At 38.8% G+C, this 20,777-nt stretch overlaps 1 protein-coding gene across 2 annotated transcripts in view; it reads left to right on the top strand.

Annotated features, from left to right (window-relative positions):
• Positions 1–20,777, top strand: part of STK3 (serine/threonine kinase 3) — a 322,284-nt gene that overhangs the window by 30,668 nt on the left and 270,839 nt on the right. For both annotated transcript variants that reach the window (XM_019642571.1, XM_019642572.1), the window contains exons 2-3: positions 2,955–3,035; positions 12,474–12,602. In XM_019642571.1, coding sequence (XP_019498116.1) covers positions 2,955–3,035; positions 12,474–12,602 — 210 coding nt within the window. The remainder of the gene's footprint in view (positions 1–2,954; positions 3,036–12,473; positions 12,603–20,777) is intronic.

Genomic DNA, 20,777 nt, shown 5'->3' with positions numbered 1-20,777 from the left:
CCAAAAATGATATTTGCAACTCAGATCTCTTTTGGGGTTTATATATACAATAGCTTACTGGAAATCTACATTTGGATGAGTTAGACTTAAACTCATCATATTCCTCTCCAAATTATTTTTTTTCTGCTGTTCTTTAACTTAGTAAATTACCATTCACTTAGTTGCTTAAGCTAAAGGCTTAAGAGACATGATCAATTCTTCCTTTTCCCTCCTCACCCATATTTAATCAAAACCAGTTCATGTTGATTATGCTTCTTTAGTATCTTGAGTAGCTTATCAATAGCTTATCTCCATTCTTACTGTCACTACTATATTCTGTGTACCCATATATTCCGTCAGCTCCTAACTAGATTCCCTTCTCTACTGTTACTCATTTCATGTCCTTCCTCTGCATTTCAGGGGAAGTGATCTTTTTAAAATACAGCTCCTTAACATGGTTTACAAGACTCTTTTTACCTCTACATCCTAGTCACATTTGTTTTATTCATACTGAATTCTTTTTGGTTCATCATATGTGAAGCTTATTCATACTGAATTATTTTCTGTCTGTCAAAACATGCATAATCTCTCTGATCTCTTTCTTCCATATACCCGCACATGCTGTATATGTGGATGATTTTTTTAAAAAGCAAAAAGTAAAGAAAATTAAACAAGAAGACATTACTATATGTCAAATAGACCATGAAACTAAAACCTCATAAGTGAAGTAAAACTACAAGTGAAAATATGTGCAACCTAAACAAAGATTAATTTCAATCATATACAGATTTAAAAAAAGACCAAAAACCCAGTAGAAAAATGAGCAAAAAATATGAATCGATGGTTTAGTTTTATAACTATGTTTTTTTTTTTTTTTNCCTAGACCCCGCAAAGGGTTTCCATGGTGCCGACCTGTCCAGAAACGGTGGCTGAATGTGAGCCAGCTGGGGAGACAGGGTGGAGCCTGGGGGCGGTGCTGGGCACAGGTCTGCAGGGGCGACTGCCAGCGGGGAGACCAAGGTTTGTGTGGAGGGCCACCTCGTCCTTAGTAGTTGGGGTACTGGCCTTGAGGGTGTGCGGGTGTGTGTGTATGGCAACGGGGTGTCGGCATAGCAGAAGAGGTGTCGAGGCCTCAGAACCTAGGTGCCCCGGTGCTGCAGGCCAGGCAGAGGCTCTGCACCACCACGGCCGGAGGAGGCGGCGGCAGCAGTGGGCACCCTGTTCACTCAGGGCTGCGACAGCCTGCAGGCAGGGCGCCCTGGGGCCACGGCCCGCCTGGGGAAAATGCCCTTCTGTGCGGGCTCCAGCTGCCCAGGAGAGCACACGGCTCGTGCCATGGGCACGCCGCACGGGGCAGAGCGGCGCAGGCCCCAATGTGTGTGCGAGGACCCGGGATGTGCACGGGGGTCTCACAGGGGGCAGAGTGGGTGGGAGGCAGTTACTGAAAAACAGATCCATTTTTCTTCAGCATTTTACTGATGTTAAATGTATTACCACGTTGGGCCAGTTCCAGAATCCAAATTAAAAGCATAAATAAAGACACATTTTGTTTCCATCTCAAGCTCTCCCCGCCCGAAGGGCCCCAGGGAGGTGAGGTCACTGCAGCCTTGATTACGGGAAGGTCCCTGGGGCTGGGAGAAGCTTCTCTTCCCGGGCCCATTGGCCATCGGCGTGGAGGGGCGGGGGCCCGGGGCTCAGCGAACAAGGCTGGTGCGAACTAGGGAGTTGCCTGTGGGCAGGAGCTGGGTCAGTGAGTTGGGGACAGAGTTGCTTTAGCCACCCCAGTACCGCAGGCACGCCCCAGTGCCCCCCATGCAGCCCCAGGGCGTGCACACGCTTTTCAAGCAGATGGTCTTCCGGGTCTGGCCAAAAGGGGCCCGACTGCCCCAGCGCCCACACCTATATAACTATGTTAAAAGATGCTCAACTTCACTCATAGTAAGAGAAATGCAAATTAAATCTCTTGAGTTACAAGTTTTCACCTACCATATTGGCTAAAATCCAGATATTTGATTAAATAATCTGTTGGTGGAACTGTGGGAAAAGAGATTCTTTCATGTATTACTGGTAGGAGAAGAAATTGGTATAAGAAACAAGACCCCTGGAGGGCAACTTGCTCATATCTGTCAATATACATGTATATTATAAAATGTACAATTATAGTAAAGTATACCATAGTGGAATCAATAATTTTAATAATTATATGTTACATATAATATATAATAGTTATAATGGAGATTTTATTAGTTACATTATTAAGTTGATTATGACATGATTATACTTAGAGTACATATACTTATTCATATATGTACTTTTGTATTTTTGTATGTGTGTAGTTGCTTGACCTCACAGTTTCAGTTCTGGGAGTTTATCCTACAGATATACCAGCACATAAGTGAAATGATTTCTGTATAAGCTTATTCATTGCAGTGTTGTTTATAATAGCAAAGGGAACCTAGGTAGCCATAAATAAGAAATTGGTGAGTAAGAGATGCTACATCTTTGCAATAAAATGGGATGTAAATGTAAAAAACAAAGAATGAGGATGCTTTCTAATATGTACTTACGTTGTAGAGATCTCCAACATAGGTAATGTAATTAAGTGAAAACAAAAACATATACAGTGTGGATAAAAAAGAGTGTATGTAAAATGCTGTCTTGTGTGTTAAAAATGGGGAGAAATAAAAATATTCATATTTATGTAAAGGTTTTACAAGATACTGACAAAAGTGGTTATTCTTTGAGGTGTTTCTGTATGATTTTATTCCTTCTCATGTCTTCAGGCTCCATCTATGTGCTTACAGCACTAAAAATGGTAATTCCATCTGAGATTTCTTTTGGCATTCATAGAGATTGACAACAGGGATTGGAAGGAGACCATTTACTGTATACTTTTTAATGCTTGTACTTTGAAATAAAATTAAAAATTATACTAAAAGTCTTAAAGAAAATATTTTCTTTCTTTTTCTCATCAGTAAGCTAAAAAAGCTGAGTGAAGACAGTTTGACTAAGCAGCCTGAAGAAGTTTTTGATGTATTAGAAAAACTTGGAGAAGGGTAAGTACAAAAAATATGAAAGTAGAATTTAGATAACGACGGGACAATGATAAAGATACTATATAATATTAACCTTTTCATTAGAGCATATTTGCTTGAATTGAATAGTAATTATATAGTGGGAAAGTACCTCAACATAATAAGGGCCATATGTGACAAGCCCACAGTTAATGTCATATTAGCTGTGAAAAGTTCAAAGACTTTCCTCTAAGATCAGGAACAAGACATGGATGCCCACTTTCGCCACTTTTATTCAGCATGGTACTGGAAGTCCTAGCCAGAGCAATTAGGCAGGAAAAAGAAATAAAAAGTATTCAGTTCAGAAAGGAAGAAGCAAAACTGTCTCTGTTTGCAGATGGCATGAGATATAGAGAAAACCAGAAAGAATCCAGCAAACACGGTTAGATTTAATAAATGAATTCAGTAAAGTTTCAGGATATAAATTAATATACAAAAAATTTTTATGTTTCTATACACTAATAACAAACTAAGAAAGAAATTAAGAAAACAATTCCATTTACAGCTGCACCAAAAAGAATAAAATACTTAGGAATAAATTTAACCAAGATGGTAAAAGATCTGTAAACTGATAACTATAAGACATTGATGAAAGAAATTGAAGAAGACACAAATAAATGGAAAGATATTTTGTATTCATGGGTTGGGAGAATTAGTATGTTAAAATGTCCATACTACCCAAAGCAATCTACAGATTCAGTGCAGTCTGATCAATATTGCAATGACATTTTCACAGAAATAGAACAGATAATCCTAAAATTGTTATGGAACCACAAAAGACCATAGCAATCTTGAGAAAAAAGAACAAAGTTGGATGCATCATGTTATAAAGCTATAGTAATCAAAACAGTGTGATACTGGCATAAAAACAGACATATAGAACAATGAAACAGAATAGAGAACCCAGAAATAAGCCCATGCATATGTGGTCAATTAATTTATGATAGGGAAGCCAAGAATATACAATGGGGAAATTATAATCTCTTTAAAAAATGGTGTTTGGAAAACTGGTAGCTACATGGAAAAGTGTGAAACTGGACACCTATCTTATACCATACACAAAAATACACTCAAAATGGATTAAAAACTTGAATGTATGAAGTCTGACAATTAAGTTCGTGAACTTGCAACTGTGCACTTATGTAGACAGCACTGTACAAACAGCTTGGTAAGATTGCATAACCTTGGTACATCAGTGTTTCACAGCTATGTTTGTGTGACGTGTGGTGGTGTCTTGCTGAGTGGCGTTCATTATTGTTGCGTGTTTTTGTTTGCCATCGTGAGAATGTCTGAGCTTGAATAAGAGCAACAAATTAAATTTTGTGTTAAACTTGGCAAGAGTGGAAGTGAAATCAGGGACATGTTAATCCAAGTTTATGGGGATAATGCCATGAAGAAAACAGCAGTATACAAATGGATTAAATGTTTTTCTGAGGGGAGACAACGCATCACTGATGAATAGATGTCACAAAGGCTAGTAATGAGCAGAACTGACGAAAACATAAAAATTCTTCCGATTGTATGTCAAAATCGTCACCTGACTGTGAGACCAAGTAAACATCGAAAGAGAAACAGTGAGGAAAATCTTAACTGAAAATCTTGGCATGAGAAAGATGTGTGCAAAAAAAAGGCAAATATGTGAAGGAGCCAAAACTGTCAATCAGGTATTTGGGATTAAAGACTGGAAGCTTACTTAAATTCAGAAAAACTTTTATACTCTTCCTGTATATACTTTTTAAAAAAACTATTAGTCAGAAAAGCAACATTTGGAATACTTTTCTGTTATCGTTCAATATTTTTAGATAGAACCTGATCCTAAGCCTAATGTAGACTTGATTCTGGAAAGTAAATCTTTTCACAACTGCCTTGATGCACAGAAACCTTTTTAAAATAGACACTCCTTCAAGTCTTTTGTTTGCATGGTCACACACTGATGCTTAGATGTTCCAGTATCTGATATGGCCGCAGTGGTCTTGATAACAATAGTCTTTTTTTTTTTCCATCTTTAGAAACCACAGAAACACCATATCCAACAGATCTCAAGCTACTGTGTGTGTGAATGACATCACCTTTTGTTTCATATCTGAATGCTGTACATCTATTTTGGATTGTATGTTGTGTTTGTGTATTTATGTTTTCATTCATGGTAACTTCTCATGTTATGGGGTTGATTTGCATTGAACACAAACTGTAAATAAAAAGTCTGAAAGAGAAAAACAAAACAAAACAAAAAAGTCAGGGGAGGGCCGGCTGAGTGGCTCAGTTGGTTAAGAGCTTGCTCAAGAGTGCGAGGTCTGAGCAACAGGGTTGCCGGTTCGATTCCCACATGGGCCAGTGTGCTGAGCCTGAGCTGAGTTGCTGCTGAGCTGCAAACACGTGGCAGGATGGCTCAGCTGGTGAGAGCATGTGCTCCTAACAACAAGGTTGCCAGTTTGACTCTCCCATGGGACGGTGGGCTGTGCCTACCTGCAGCTAAGATTGATCATGGCACCTTGAGCTGAGCAGCCCTGAGCTGCTGACGGGCAGCCGGATGGCGACTAGATTTGGAGCTGAGTTAGCTGCACCCTCCATGACTAAGATTGAAAGACAACGACTTGGCTGTTCCCCTTCCCCAATTCCCTAACACTGCTCCCCTTCCCAATAAAACATTTAAAAAGAAGCAGAAAACAAAAAATGTCAGGAGGTGCCTGCCGAGTTGCACGTTGGTTAAGAGTTGTCTTGGGAGCGCCAGCTCTGAGCAGCAGGATCCCAGTTTGGATCCCACATGTGGGCCAGTGACGCTGCGCCCTCAACAGCTAAGATGGTGAACAACAGCTTGACCTGGAGCTAGGCTGTGCAGAATCGCCGGCGATGGTGGAGGCTGCAGTGGGCTGCCGTGAGCTACCGTGAGTGGCTGGCAGTTGGCGTGAGCGGCCAGGAGCTGCTGTGAGCAGCCATCCAGTGGCCGGCGAGCAACCTGCCTCACCCAGGAAGAGCGCAATGATAATACCAACATGGGGCAGTGAAGCGATGTTCTCCACAACTAGACTGAAGAACAAAAGGACAGCAACTTGTCTGTTCCCCTTTCCCAGTTCCCCAATGCTGTTCCCCTCTCCCAATTCCCCCAACAAAATCTAAGAAAAAAAAAGCCAGGGGAATCTAATAAAAATATATTCATATGGGAGATTTCAATATGTCTCTTTCAGAATTGGACAAAATAATAGAAAAAAGAGAAAGAACATGGGTAAATACTGTAATCAATAAACTTGATTATATACATAACTGTAAAGTGTATACCTATACTTATATGTATATACATACATATACACACACACTTGCATTCCTCCTGTTTTTTGGTTTGTTCATGGACCATTGATTAAAAAAATCTGATAAATTCTAAAAAAGAGTTTGCAGGTCACATTTCTATTTATAGTCTAAAATTCAAAATAAATAATTATAATATGAGAAACCTCACACTTACGAAATTAGGAAACATATCTGAGGTTATCTATGTGCTAAAGAGGAAATCACAAGTTATCTAGGAAAAAATGAAGAAGAGAGGAAATTATACCAATATCTGTGGAACCCAGCAAAGTTGTAATTAGGGTAAAATACTTAGTTTTAAATTTCTTCATTACTTTAAAGAAGAAAGACCAAAAAACAGAAAGAAAGAAAGAAAGAAAGAAAGAAAGAAAGAAAGAAAGAAAGAAAGAAAGAAAGAAAGAAAGANAGAAAGAAAGAAAGAAAGAAAGAAAGAAAGAAAGAGAAAGAAAGAAAGAAAGAAAGAAAGAACTTAGAAAAATAAAATATACCAAAAGGAATTAGGAAGAGAAAATTTATAAAGGACAAAGCTGAAATTAATGAAATAGAAAATAACGAAATTAGAAATAAGTATATGTGAAATATGTATTTTTATTAGTTTCAGGTGTGCAAAACAATGTAGTGAGACATTTACACCCCTCACAAAGTGATAACTCCCCTCCCCCAATCTACTACCCCTCTGACATTGTATATAGCTGTTATAGTTCCACTGACTTTATGCTGTACTCCACATTGAAAATGTACAAGTAGATGATTTTATAACAAAATGTAAATTGTGTGAAGTGACTCCCAAGGAAGTTAGAACTGAAATAGTTCAGTTACCACAGACAAGATGGAAAAGCAGTTAAATATTTATTATTAATTACAAAAGATAACAGCTCATAGCAGTAGTATTCACAATAGCCAAATGTGGAAATGCCCACCAAATGATGAATGGATAAACAAAATTTGATATATCTGTACCATGGAATATTATTTTGCCATTGAAAGGACTGAAGTACTGATACATGCTACAGTGTGGATGAACCTTGAAAACATTATATTCAGTGAAAGAAGCCAGATATAAAGGGTCACATATTGTATGATTCCATTTATATAAAGTATCCAGAACTGATAAACCCATAGACACAGAAAGCAGATTCCAATTGATGTAAAACTAGATAGAGGTAATGGCTACACTGCATTGTGAATGCACTGAATGCCACTGAATTGAAATACTTTAAAGTGTTTAAAATGGTGAATTTTATTTTATGTGCGTTTTACTTAAACGTACCAGCTAAATTTTACCTAGTCTTTAAATGACAAATAATTGCAGTTGTTTTTATGAAGCCAGCATAGCTTTAATATCAAAACCTAGATGTAAAAAAAGAAAACTGTAATTTAGCCTTACTTTGAGACCCATTATAGTTACCATGCCCACCTTGTCTCAGGTGGGAAGACGTGCCACTTCTGTTCTTAATGGATCCCATCATCCGTTAAATTTAAGAAGCCCATTTCAACATTGGCATTCTGTTATCTGTAACCTGCGCTATAGAACTTGCAATGATGCTAGTAAAGGATTTTCCTCTGGACCCTTTTGAACATAGTGAACATAGTGAGGGAAGGGGAGGTGAGCAAGTCCCATATAATATACCCGTTTCAGTATTCCATCTGCTTGAGCCTTTGATCTTCCTCTAGTGTATACGAGGATCGTTGGCATCTCACTTAATGTAGGCCACTATTGAGTCCAGGTTTCACTTCACTGGCTGAGCGAACTGTTAGGGACACTCCCAACTGAGATAACACACTGAGCCTGGAATTTCTGGTCTTGTATCCATATCAGTAAATTCCTTTCTCCCTGGAAAACTTGGAATTCATTTCCACACATGTTCTCTAGGGTTCTGCTAATAAAAACAGACAAAATCTTACAACTTTTTTTTTTTTTTGGTGTGAATAGTAGATGCTCTTGGGTCAGATTTTTATTCATCTCCCTAGTGTCTGGGGGATTTGAGTGTAATTATAGATTTGGAAGTAATGAGAGGTGGTGGTGAGGCCGTGTAGAGGAGGATGTAGTATACGTTTCCCTGAAAAGTAAATGCCTCAGCTGGGGTTGTTACAGAGTCTTTTAGGCATTGTGATCTCAGCTCATCTTTTCAGACTGGGTGATAGGGTTGCTTTTGCTGGCAAGGGAGGCTTGGTGGGGTTTGGGGGTTCAAAGTACTCAGATTAATAATAATCTACCTAAATGTCACAAAATAATTCTCTGGGTACCTCTCTTTATAGTTAAAAATCTAACTAACATATTGTAGTAGACCTGGTGATGTTGTGAATTCAGTTTGCAATATAACCCAACTTCCAGCAAGATTAGACTTTGCGTTTGGTTCTCAGAAGTCTCAGCCCTGTGCCTACAAGAATTAAGACATTCTTTTGGGGTATTCAAAAGTTTTCTGGTTCTCTTAGTCTTGAGTTGGGAATTTAAGCCCTGAGCTTGTTATATTTGTTATGTAACCTTTCCAGTGTAGGCAGGGGCAGCCAACCCATTCTACAGTTCTTTGTACTCTTATTTTACCATAACATTCTATTGATACAGGTAGTTGGTCTTCTAAAGCTTTGCCTGGACTCCAGGCAACTAAGGGTAATAATTTAAGTAAGTGTTTTGCCACTTAACACACTCCAGGCAACTAAGGGTAATAATTTAAATAATTGTTTTGCCACTGAACACACTGACAAATGTTCTATTTGTCACTTGCATTATTGAATTAATTACTATCTTCAAATCTAAGAAAGAACTAATACAAGATTCCCATCTTAAGATTCTTTGCCTTGGAACTACTTCTTATACCAAAAACTGTTGGTAGCAGAGCTTTGTCAGAGAAAGAAAAGCTACTCTATGTATTCTGGGTATAAAGAGTTTATTATAAAATTAGGAGCTCAGATAACTTGTGGAAGGGCCAGAGGTGCAAAGGTCATGGAATCTGCTCCTGAAGGTCTGATAAGCCAATGCTGAAGACCTCGGCTTGAAGCAGTGAAGTTTTGTTTCTCAAAAGCTCACTGGGCATCTGCTGGAATCCTTAAGAATCTTTGAGAAGCACCCACCAACTATTGGGTTGTCGGAAAAGTCATGACGTATATTTTCTATGTTTTTCGTTGAAAAAAATGCATCATGACTTTTCCAAAAACCCAATATTTCAGACAGCAGTATCAGTATGGTAGTTAACAAAAACTCAGCAGGAAGCAGCTGTGTATCTTAATCTACCAATGCATCTGCTACAGCTACATCTGGAGAGTGATGGATTTTCTCCTCAACTTTTTGCCCTTCTGATTTCATGCATGCTCTTCTCATTGTCAAACTCTTAACTGTGATCCATATCGGGAAGAGAATTTGGGGAAATTTGGTTTCCAGCCTTTCTTTTTCAGTGATGAGAAGTGATAGTGTGCTTAATTGGCAGTAGATAATCTAGCACTAGTAGATAATCTAACACGACAATCTATTGGGTTGTCGGAAAAGTCATGGCACATGTTTGCAACGGGTTGCACTAGTTCATTTTTGGAAGTCATTCGCATCTATGTTATTGCTATGTCATTTGACAACGGACAGTTCTAGCTTCATTCTAAAAAAAAGTTGAGTGATTTGGTTGAGTTTTGGAGATTTTACAACAAGTTGAAGATGGAAGACAAAACTGTGCATTTTTGCCATATTTTACTGTTTTACTTCCATAAAAGGAAGAACGCGTGTCAAGCTTGTGAAAAGTTACATAAATTTTACAGTGACAATGCTCTACAAGAACGTCAGCGCCAATGATGGTTCACGAAATTCCGTGCTGGTGATTTTGATCTCAACAACGCTCCTCAGTCAGGGAGGCCCATAGAGGTTGATGACGACAAAATAAAGGCATTGGTTGAGTCAAACTCAGATTACATGACACGAGAGATTGCAGAAATATTGAACATCCATCATTCAAGCGTTCACGACCACCTGAAGAAGCTGGGATACATAAGCAAGCTCGATATTTGGGTTCCACATGAACTCAAAGCAGTTCATTTGACGGCACTTATAAACATCTGCAGTATGCTCATTAAACATGAGGAAAACGATCCATTTTTGAAGCAACTGATAACTGATGATGAGAAGTGGATTGTTTACAACAATGTGGTGTGCAAACAGTCTTGATCCCGATGTGATGATTCGCCTCAAACGACATCGAAAGCAGACATTCATCAGAGGAAGGTTATGCTCTTAGTGTGGTGGGATTTTAAAGGTATCGTGTTTTTCGAGCTCCTACCAAAGAACCAAGCAATCAATTCAGATGTGTACTGTCGACAATTGGACAGTTTGAACGAATTTATTATCTAGAAATGTCCAGAGCTTGTTAATTGTAAAGGAGTTGTGTTGCATCGCGACAACGCAAGACCACACACAAGTTTGATCACCCATCAAAAATCATTGGAGCTTGGATGGGATGTGTTGCCACACACACCATACTCACCTGACCTTGTGCCATCAGACTTCCACTTGTTTCGCTTTCTTCAAAACTCTACGTGGAATAACGTTCAATTCAGATGAGGCTGTAAATCAGCACCTTGTTCAGTTTTCCACAAATAAAGACAGGTCCTTCTAAAACGAGGAATTATGAATCTCACTGAAAGATGGAAAAAGGTTATTGAACAAAATGGGCTATATATCATTGATTGATCTTTGTTCTTTATATAAATATTGAAATTACTTTCAGTTATTCAGTTATATTCAAATATTCAATTGACCATTGAAAAAACAGACAAAATACATCATGACTTTTTCGACAACCCAATATATTGAGGGGATATGTATACACACACATATACATATGTGTATACACTTATATGTGTATATGTGTATATATACATATTATATGGGGCTTTTAAGGGGAAATATTAGTGTGTGTATGTGTATAAATTAAGACTGTACACACACACACACGCGCACACACACACGCACACACAGGTACCCACCCCCAAAGGTGACTTTGGGTAACAAGCTAAATTAGATTACTTCAGAAAGCCCAAAGAAATAGAGAATAGGATAAAATCCATTTTATTGAAGTAGCTACTTTATTACTTATTTTTCACGTTTTCTCTTATTTTAAATGATTGTAAATTTGAAAGTGATTCTGCATAGTTTCCCAGTATTGGGAAACATTCCATGTCTTCCAACTGCTTGCTCTTTGTCTTCTGTAAAGATAATGTAGTGAGAATAACATGATCTTTAGAGTTCAAAATGTGTTTGAATTCTGGCCTTGCTGGTTACAGGAGTCTGAGTGTCTGTTCCTTCTTTTAAAATGACTATAATAGTATTTTACCTCTCAATTGAGAGCATTGAATTTGATAATGCATGTGAAACACCAAGCATAGTACCTGGCTTATACTAAGAACTTAGTAAGTGGTAGCAGTTTTTACCTTGTCCTCTAATTTATACCAAAGTATAAATGGCTACCCTCTGTCATTGTTTTTGCTTTTTAAAAACACATAAATATTTAATTGGCAATGTTTCAAGAGTTGTAGCAGATTGTTTTGGGGCAAATGGCCATTAGATCCTATTACTCATTTTATGTACCTGTGCGTATGTGGTCTTGCTCTTGAGGAGAAGATACTGAAAGAAGCTTTTGAGGATGTCTTGCATCAGTGACTTGGGGGGGACCAGAGTTCTGCTTCTTTAACTTTGGTATCCCTAATGTGGTCCCCAGGTGAGGGTTTCAATTGCTCATAAGCACTCTGAATGGGCATGGGATGAGGTTGCTTAAGGTGACATCAGCCTTTTCTCCTAATTTGAGACTTGGGCTGTTTTTATTCGATATTTCATTCTTTTAATTTCCATTTGTATCTTCTTAATGCTGAGGTTGTTTGAGTTCACAAAGCGTATTTCTTACATTCATAAGAAAAGTAACAAATCTTTATATATTAACTTAATGATTTTAGGTCAATAATTGAAGCATTAAAACTAAGGTATAATTCACTTTTCTTATTATTTGTTTACTTTGATTTGTCACCATTAAATCATGTTTTAAACTAGAAAACACTACAGGCAAAAACTCATAGATTCTTTTTCTCTAATAGTTATGATGTTTGAAAGGAAAAAAAATAAAGAAATGTCTTGGTTTGTTTTAGGTCTTATGGAAGTGTATTTAAAGCAATACATAAGGAATCTGGTCAAGTCGTGGCAATTAAGCAAGTACCTGTTGAGTCCGATCTTCAGGAAATAATCAAAGAAATTTCCATAATGCAGCAGTGTGACAGGTATGAAGAGACTTTATGTTTTATTTACCTTCACTTTAATGAGTTTTGCTAATAATGTACAATAAAATGTGTTATTTGGTCATCTGTTTAGTTTTCTTTTCTGACTTGCCATTGGAAGTGAGACTAATCCTTCAAGAAAGATGGGGGTAGCTTTGTAGGGTTGTTCTTAGGACTTGCAGCTCTTAAGCATAAATGGTGTTACAGAGCAACATGTGATGATAAAAGATATTCAGTTTTCCCATTTCTAGGGTGAATTTATGGGTAAAAATTATTTTTTGATGTTAATGGAGGGTTATTTAGCAGTCTTTTGTATAACTGTTTTCACTAATTAAAAACTCACATTTTAGGTAACTCTGATTTATTCCACAAACATTTATTGAGCATACCCAGTGGGCCAGGATCTAGGAATACCAAGAAAACTAAGATATTGGTATTCTTCTTGAGGAGCTGGCTGGTAATTTGGTTGGTAAGACAGATACTTAAACAAATAGCTATAATACAGCTCAGTCAGTATAGTGACTGGTGGATGGGGTGAAGTGAGAATAAGAAGGCATGGCACCTTCCAGGAGTCAGGAAGTCTGGGATGCTGAGAAAGAGTTAAGTTGATGAAGAAATGGAGGAATGAGAGACAGTAAAGAGAATTACAGGTAGAGAGGTGAAAATAGCTCACTAGTATGTGCTGTTCTGACAAGGTCTAGAGTTGCTGCAGTGGAAAGTATGAGACAGAGATTTGTGTGAAATGAGTTTGTGTAGTCCAGGGGTCGTCAAACTTTTGAGATGGAACGTACCCAAAGAGCCACGTGTGGTTCGCGAGCCTGTTTGCAGACTCCAGGTATAGTCAATGGAGCTGATCATGAAGGGTCTTCATATGCCCTATTAAATAGCCCAGTCTTTATAAGGAATGTAGAGGATATAAATTAGGACTGTGTTTAGCCTATAGTTTCTTAATCAAAGAGGGATTTATTATTCTCCCTTTACCAAAGGGAGATAGGGCTGGTATAGCAGCAACAAAGTAACAACTGTCTCAGAAGGTGTCTTTTCTTATACTGTGCCATCCATAGCATGTGGCCTTTGTTCTCATGCTTATTATCTCATGGTTATAAGAGCTGCTCCAGCTCCAGGCTTATGTCTACCATTCCAGGCAGAATAAAGAAGGGAAGAAGCGGGAAAGGGTTTTCCCAGGAACCCTCAGATTATGTTTTATCAGAATTGACACATGAGGACTTAGAGCCCGTATCTTATAGGAGTCTGGACATGTTGTCAGCTCCGATCAGGGCCCTGTTAGTAAGAGACCTATGGAAAACTTTCTGTTCCAACAGTATATAAGATCCATATAAGCTTTTTGGCTAATGAAATAACTGAATAACTGTAGAGGAACTTCGTTGGTTGGGTATGTTTAATTTTCTTTATTGTATGCTATGTATTAAGATTATGTTACATATTTTCCATAAAGGCTATAAACTGGAAATTCAAGTAGTTACAGAAAAAATAATACATTCCTCAGTCCCCAGATCAAAATATATAATTGTGGATTTTCCCTAGACCATGCTATTAATTTGGTAACTTGATAAAAATGTGGTTCCCACAATAATGAAAAAAAGGAAAGATTGAGGATAGAATAATGTTGGGCCCATCAGGTGCTTAATATTTGCATGTTGCAATTACTGTTTTATTATTATGGTTAAGAATAGTTCAGGGACTAGTGTTTGCTTTAGAGATTTTAATTGAGTGTGGTCTAGGAAAGGCAGGGCCTCAAATATTACCTATTCTACATCTGTTCCTCTAACTTTTGTGCATCTTGGGACATATCAGCTCTTACTCAGATTCTGCAGTAGCATCCTATTTATCTACTTTGTCTTTCATTTTTGATTCCTCTAACCCTTTTCTTCCCTGAAGCTAGAGTGATCTTTCTAAAATGCAAACCTAATCAAGCCATTCCCTGTTTAAAACTTAAGTGGCTCTCTCCCCATTGCCTAGATCAAGCCAATCTCGTAAGGATGGCATCTAAGGTCCTTTATGATCTGACTAGTGTTTATGCTTCCAATATTCTCTTACCTGAATTTCTCTTTAAAGCACCTGTTCCCTTGCATTCTCTGTCACCTGACTCTTAAATTCTTTGAATTTTGGATTATGTCTTGGATTCTGCCACATAGTGGTTACTCAATACTGATAAGTATTTCTGATTCCTGTCTGGGCAACTGAATTGGAATACCAGGAGGAACTTCATATTTAACGTTCTAAAACCAGAATTTTAATTGTTGTAGACAAGCCTTTCAAATTCCTGTTCTGCTCCTGTTCTGTTAATGGCATCATCTACTTAGTCTTTCAATAACAAAACTGAGTATCACCTTTGTTTCTTTTTCTGATACTGCTGATGACACTGCCTTACAGATTTTCCTTCCGAAATGTCTTCAATACTTTTATGCTTCTTTTCATTCCTTGAGAGAAGGAATCATATTTCTTAGCACCCATTACAATGCCTATCACTGTACTTTTTGTTGAATGAATGTGAATGAATGTGATATGTAGGAGTAGTATGGAGAAGAGCATTATAATTTGAGGTATTATTATTATTTTTAAAGTTTTTATTGGGGAATTGGGGGACGGGAACAGCATTGGGGAATTCGGGAAGGGGAACAGACAAGTTGCTGTCCTTTTGTTCTTCAGTCTAGTTGTGGAGGATGTTGCTTCACTGGCCCATGTTGGTATTGTGATCATTGTGCTCTTCCCGGGTGAGGCAGTCGCTTGCCAGCCATTAAACGGCTGCTCACGGCGTTTCACGGCAGCTCACACCGGCTACTCATGGTAGCTCAAGGCAGCGCACTGCAGCAGGGGCTGCAGCCTACGCCATCGCTGGCGACTCACGGCAGCCCAGCTCCAGGTTGAGCTGTTGTTCAGCATCTTAGCTGTAGAGGGCAGTGTCACTGGCCCTCTTGTGGGATCTGAATCGGGGCCGTATTGCTCAGAGCTGGTGTCCCAAGCCAGCTCTTAACTAACTTGCCACTCGGCCGGCCCAGAGTTATTTTAATATAGATGTGTTATTGAGAAATTAATATGAAAATCATTTGGAAGAAAACAGTACAAATTGAAAAATTCCCACATAAAACTGGAATTTTGGTTAGAGAAAATGAGATTTGCCTTTCTAAAATTGAAATGTTTTTGTAAGCCTATTCAGCTATTTGGACAATTGATAAATTTTCTTGCTTTCTGCACTCTAAATAGAGACCAGAGAGTGTTTTAATTTGTTTTGGTTAATTTTAGTGAATATTTAACATGTGTTTAATGTTGTATATTGGCATAAGTATTTGAGGGAGCCCATCTGCACTGTTTATTGCTGCATCTTCTCTGTCTAGTCCAGTGCTTGGCCAAAGTAGGTGTTTAATAAATATTTGTTGAATGTATGAATTGTGGAACATTAATACTAGACTGTACCTCTCTAGGTCTGTTGGTTTAGAGTTTTTCAAGAGTATTTTGCGTTAAGGAAGTTTTTCTAGGAGTATCTCCCTTAAACAGTGAAGAATTGAGCAGAATGAGAAACATTACTAATGATAATGAGTACATTACTCATTTTTTTTTTCTGTATTGGAGCTCTTTCTAAAAATTTATTTGAGGAAAAGTTTTCTGGTTGTAAAGCATGTTAAAGAACTATTTTACAAGTATAGAAAATGAGACCTAGAGATTTTACATGACTTGTCCAAGATCACATAACTAGTTAATGACTGGGATGCTATAAGAACCCACATCTTCTGACTTCAGGGCCAGTGCTGAAGGAAGCAATGTCTATAAAAAGATTCCAACAATTCAAAGAGAGGCACTCTCAGGGCATTGCTAGGGGTGGAGGCAAGAGCTGGCCAGCAATGTTTGTGAATACTACAAGGTCTGACAATTAAGTTCGTGAACTCATCCTAGAAAACGTGCTACATACCTCACTGCTGAATATCACTATGGTCACCTTCGAAGTACTCCCCTTGGGAAGCTATGCACCGATGCCAGTGCCTAGTTCACCCTTCAAAGCAATTCTGTTCTGGAACTCTTTTTCTGGAATGACAATCAGAGCTGTCGTCGTATTACTCTTGATGTCCTGAATGTCATCAAAATGTCTTCCTTTCAATATTTCCTTTATCTTTGGGTAAAGAAAGGAGTTATTGGGGGCCAGATAGGTGAGTAGGGAGGGTGTTCCAATACAGTTATTTGTTTACTGGCTAAAAACTCCCTCACAGACAGTGCCGTGTGAGCTGGTGCATTGTCATGATGCAAGAGTCATGAACTGTTGGTGAAAAGTTCAGGTCATCTAACTTTTCCACACAGCTTTTTCAGCACTTCCAAATAGTAAACTTGGTACAAATTCATAATGAATAATCTCTCTGATATCAAAAAAGGTTAGCAACATCATTGCAACAAGTTCACAAACTTAATTGTCAGAGCTTGTATGTGCTAGGTATGTGGATACAAGGGAACCACAGTTGACACTGCTCCCACACTCCTAGGTGCTTATACTCTAGAGAAGGAACTTCTCATATCTAAACCGAGAGAAATGTGTAGTTATCACATGCATCAGGGCACACAATTTTCACTACTAATTCATTCAACTAATACATTGAGTGCCTACTTCTGAGTGTAGCTCAGTGTGCAGCACACAAGAGACTCTCAGACTTTAGAGGGACTTTCAGTCAGATGGAAGAGACAGATGAATGGACAGGCTGTTTTTGTTTTTGTTTTTCAAAGATTTTATTGGGGAATTCAGGGAGGGGAACAGCTTTGGGGACTCGGGGAAGGGGAACAGACAAGTTGCTGGCTGTCCTATTGTTCTTCAGTCAAGTTGTGGAGGACGCCGCTTCACTGGCCCATGTTGGTATTATCATTGTGCTCTTCCTGGGTGACGCAGTTCGGTCGCTGGCCCTGGACCACCGCTCACGGCGGCTCTTGGCACCTCATGCCAGCTGCTGGCCGCTCACGGTAGCTTACGGGAGCCCACTGCAGCTTTACTGCAGCCTACGCCGTTGCTGGCGACTCATGGCAACCCAGCTCCAGGTCGAGCTGTTGTTTACCATCATAGCTGTAAAGGGCACAGCATCACTGGCCCTAATGTGGGATCTGAACTGGGGCTCTGTTGCTTACAGATGGCATCCCAAGCCAACTCTTACCCAACGCGCCACTTGGCCAGCCCCAGGCTGTTTTAATACAGTGTGATAAGAGCTGTGATGGGGTAAATATGGGGAACTGTGTGGGTTTGGTTGGAAGATATATCTAACACACCTCACCATTGGGGATTCAGGGAGAACTTCCCCAGGGAGGTCATACCCAAGCTGAGTTCTGAAGAAAGGCTTAGATATGTTGGGCAAAGGGGAGAGGAGCATTTCTAGCTGGCCTCCTCTGACTACCAGAGCAGCTCCTTTTCTTTCTGTTCTGTTTGCTGATGTTTGTGGGTGTGATTCCATTTAACACTGTTTCTGGGGCCAAAAAGAAAAGTTTGAAATTCACCATGTTGAAGGATTCCTGATGAATTTTGACAATTTGTATCAGTTTATGTATATTCAGTTTTGAGTGGGCCAAGAAATAAATTGTGATTTATATTAAAAACAATTTGGTGTTCATAAGAGAATGTTCACATTCCCTTTGTGGAAACTCTGTATCACACCTATTAAGTTTAGAACATTGTTAAGATGATAGAAGGATATTAATGAAATTTATGTAATGAAAAATAGCTATTTCTTTACTATTTTAATATCACATGTCCATACTAAGAGGACTTTTAAAAATACACCTTAGAAAATATTTGCAAAAGACTTATCTGATAAAGGACTGTGACCCGAAATATAGAAAGAATTCTTAAACCTCAACAAGAATATAGACAACCTAGTTAAAACATGGCCAAAGACCTTAACAGAAACCTAACAGAGAAGATATACAGAGAGCAAATAAGCATATGAAAAGATGCTCCATATCATATGTCATCAGAGAAATGGAGATTAAAACAATGGGGTACCCCTGCACACCTATTAGAATGGCCAAAATTAGGAACATCGACAACACCAGATGCTGATGAGGCTGTGGAGCAACAGATACTTGTCCTTCCATTCATTGCTGGTGAGAATGCAGAATAGTGCTGCTAGTTTAGAAGCCAGTTTGGTAGTTTTCTTACAAAAGTAAACATATCTTAACCATATGGTCCAGCAATGGTACTCCTTGGTATTTACCCAAAAGGAGTTAAAAATCACATCCCCACAAACACCTGCACGTGCATGTTTATAGCAGCTTTATTCATAATTACCAAAAACTCGGAAGCAACCAAGGTGTCCCACAGTAGGTGAATGGGTAACAAATTGGTGCATCCAGACAACAGAATATTATCCAGCACTAAAAAGAAATGAATTATCAAGCTATGAAAGAACATAGAGGACACTTAAATGTATATTACTAAGTGAAAGAGCCAATCTGAAAAGGCTACATACTGTATGGTTTTGACTATATGACATTCTAGAAAAGGCCAAACTATAGAGACAGTAAAAAGATCAGTGGTTTCGAGGGATTAGGAAGCTAGGAGGGATGAATAAGTGTACAGAGGATTTTTAGGGCCGCGAAACTACTCTGTATGATGCTATAAAGTATGGACTTTGGGTAATAATGATGTATCAGTGTAGATTCATCAATTGTAACAAATGTACCCCTCTGGTGTGGCATATTGATAATGGACAAGGCTGTGCGTGTGTGGGGCAGACAGTATATGGGAACTGTCTACCTTTTGCTGAATTTTGCTGTTAACCTAAGAACTGTTCTAAAAAATAAAAATCTATTAAAAAATACCTTTAGCAGTACATGGGTTTCTTCATTTAAGATGATATTCAAGGGGCCGGCCGAGTGGCTCAGTTGGTTAAGAGCATGAGCTCTGAGCAACAGGGTCGCTGGTTCGATTCCCACATGGGCTAGTGAGCTGCACCTGAGCTGGTGAGAGTGCGTGCTCTTAGCAACAAGGCTGCCGGTTGGACACCCATATGGCATTGTGGGTTGCGCTCCCCCCCCACCCCCTGCAACTAAGGTTGAACACGGCACCTTGAGCTGAGCAGCTGCGAGCTGCCCACAGGCGGCTGGATGGCTCAGTGTGCAACAAGGTCGATGGTTCAACTCCACATGGGATGGTGGACAACTCCTCCCACAACTAGATTGAAAGCGGCAACTGGACTTGAAGCTGAGCTGTGCCCTCCACAACTAAGATTGAAGGACAACGACTTGACTTGGAGCTGATGGGTCCTGGAAAAATACAGTGTTCCTCTTATCTAATACTGTTCCCCTTCCCCAATACTGTTCTCCTCCCCAATTCCCCAATAAAAATCTTAAAAAAGAAAATGATATTCTAGTTAATATAAAAATGTTAATTTTCTTTTAGGCAGTAAAAGTTGTCATTTGAATTTCCATAAGAAGCTTAAACATAACGATTCAGTCCAAATAGCTTATACCATGAGTAGTGTTTATATAGGTGCAAATAGATAAGAGTTTGTAGTGCTTTTTCCATTTTTTCCCTCTGGCTTTCCTCACTTCTCTTTTTATACGAATTCTATTTTGAGTTGTGATACTAGAAGAAGACTGTTAGGATAAAGGTTCAGGGGAGATGTGAAATGGAAACAGAGGAATGGAAAGGATATGATCACTAGGCATGAGATGAAAGGAAGCCAAAAAACAAAAAAGAGAAAAAACAAAGGAGAAGATATGTAGTTTCATTTGGCTATGTTAAATAGGGGAAGGGATGCAAATGAATGGGACAAAAGAATGAACTGGTGTGGGGATAGAACAAGGGAAAGGAATAGAATTGTCATCCCAGTTATCAAGACATCATGCTTCATACAAATTGGTTGTTAAAAAGTATAATAGTTATGGGGATGTAGGGTATAGCATAAGGAATATAGTCAATAATGCTGTAATAACTATGTATGGTGTCAGATGGGTACTAGATTTGTTGGGGTGATAGATGGGAGGGTGTTGGGGGGGCAGGGTGAAAAAGATGAAGGGATTAGTAAGTACAAATTGGAAGTTGAAAAATAGTCATGAGGATGTAAAGTAAAGCATAGGGAATATACCGTATTTGCTGGCGTATAAGACGATTTTTTGGCCCTGAAAAATATGCCTCCAAGTGGGGGGTCGTCTTATACGCCAGGTACACTTCAGATAGACTGCCCATAG

Source organism: Hipposideros armiger, unplaced genomic scaffold (assembly GCF_001890085.2).
Source record: "Hipposideros armiger isolate ML-2016 unplaced genomic scaffold, ASM189008v1 scaffold_70, whole genome shotgun sequence".
Lineage (NCBI taxonomy): Eukaryota > Metazoa > Chordata > Mammalia > Chiroptera > Hipposideridae > Hipposideros > Hipposideros armiger.
The sequence above is the reverse complement of the archived record's forward strand: the minus strand, read 5'-3'. Positions and strand labels throughout refer to the sequence as shown.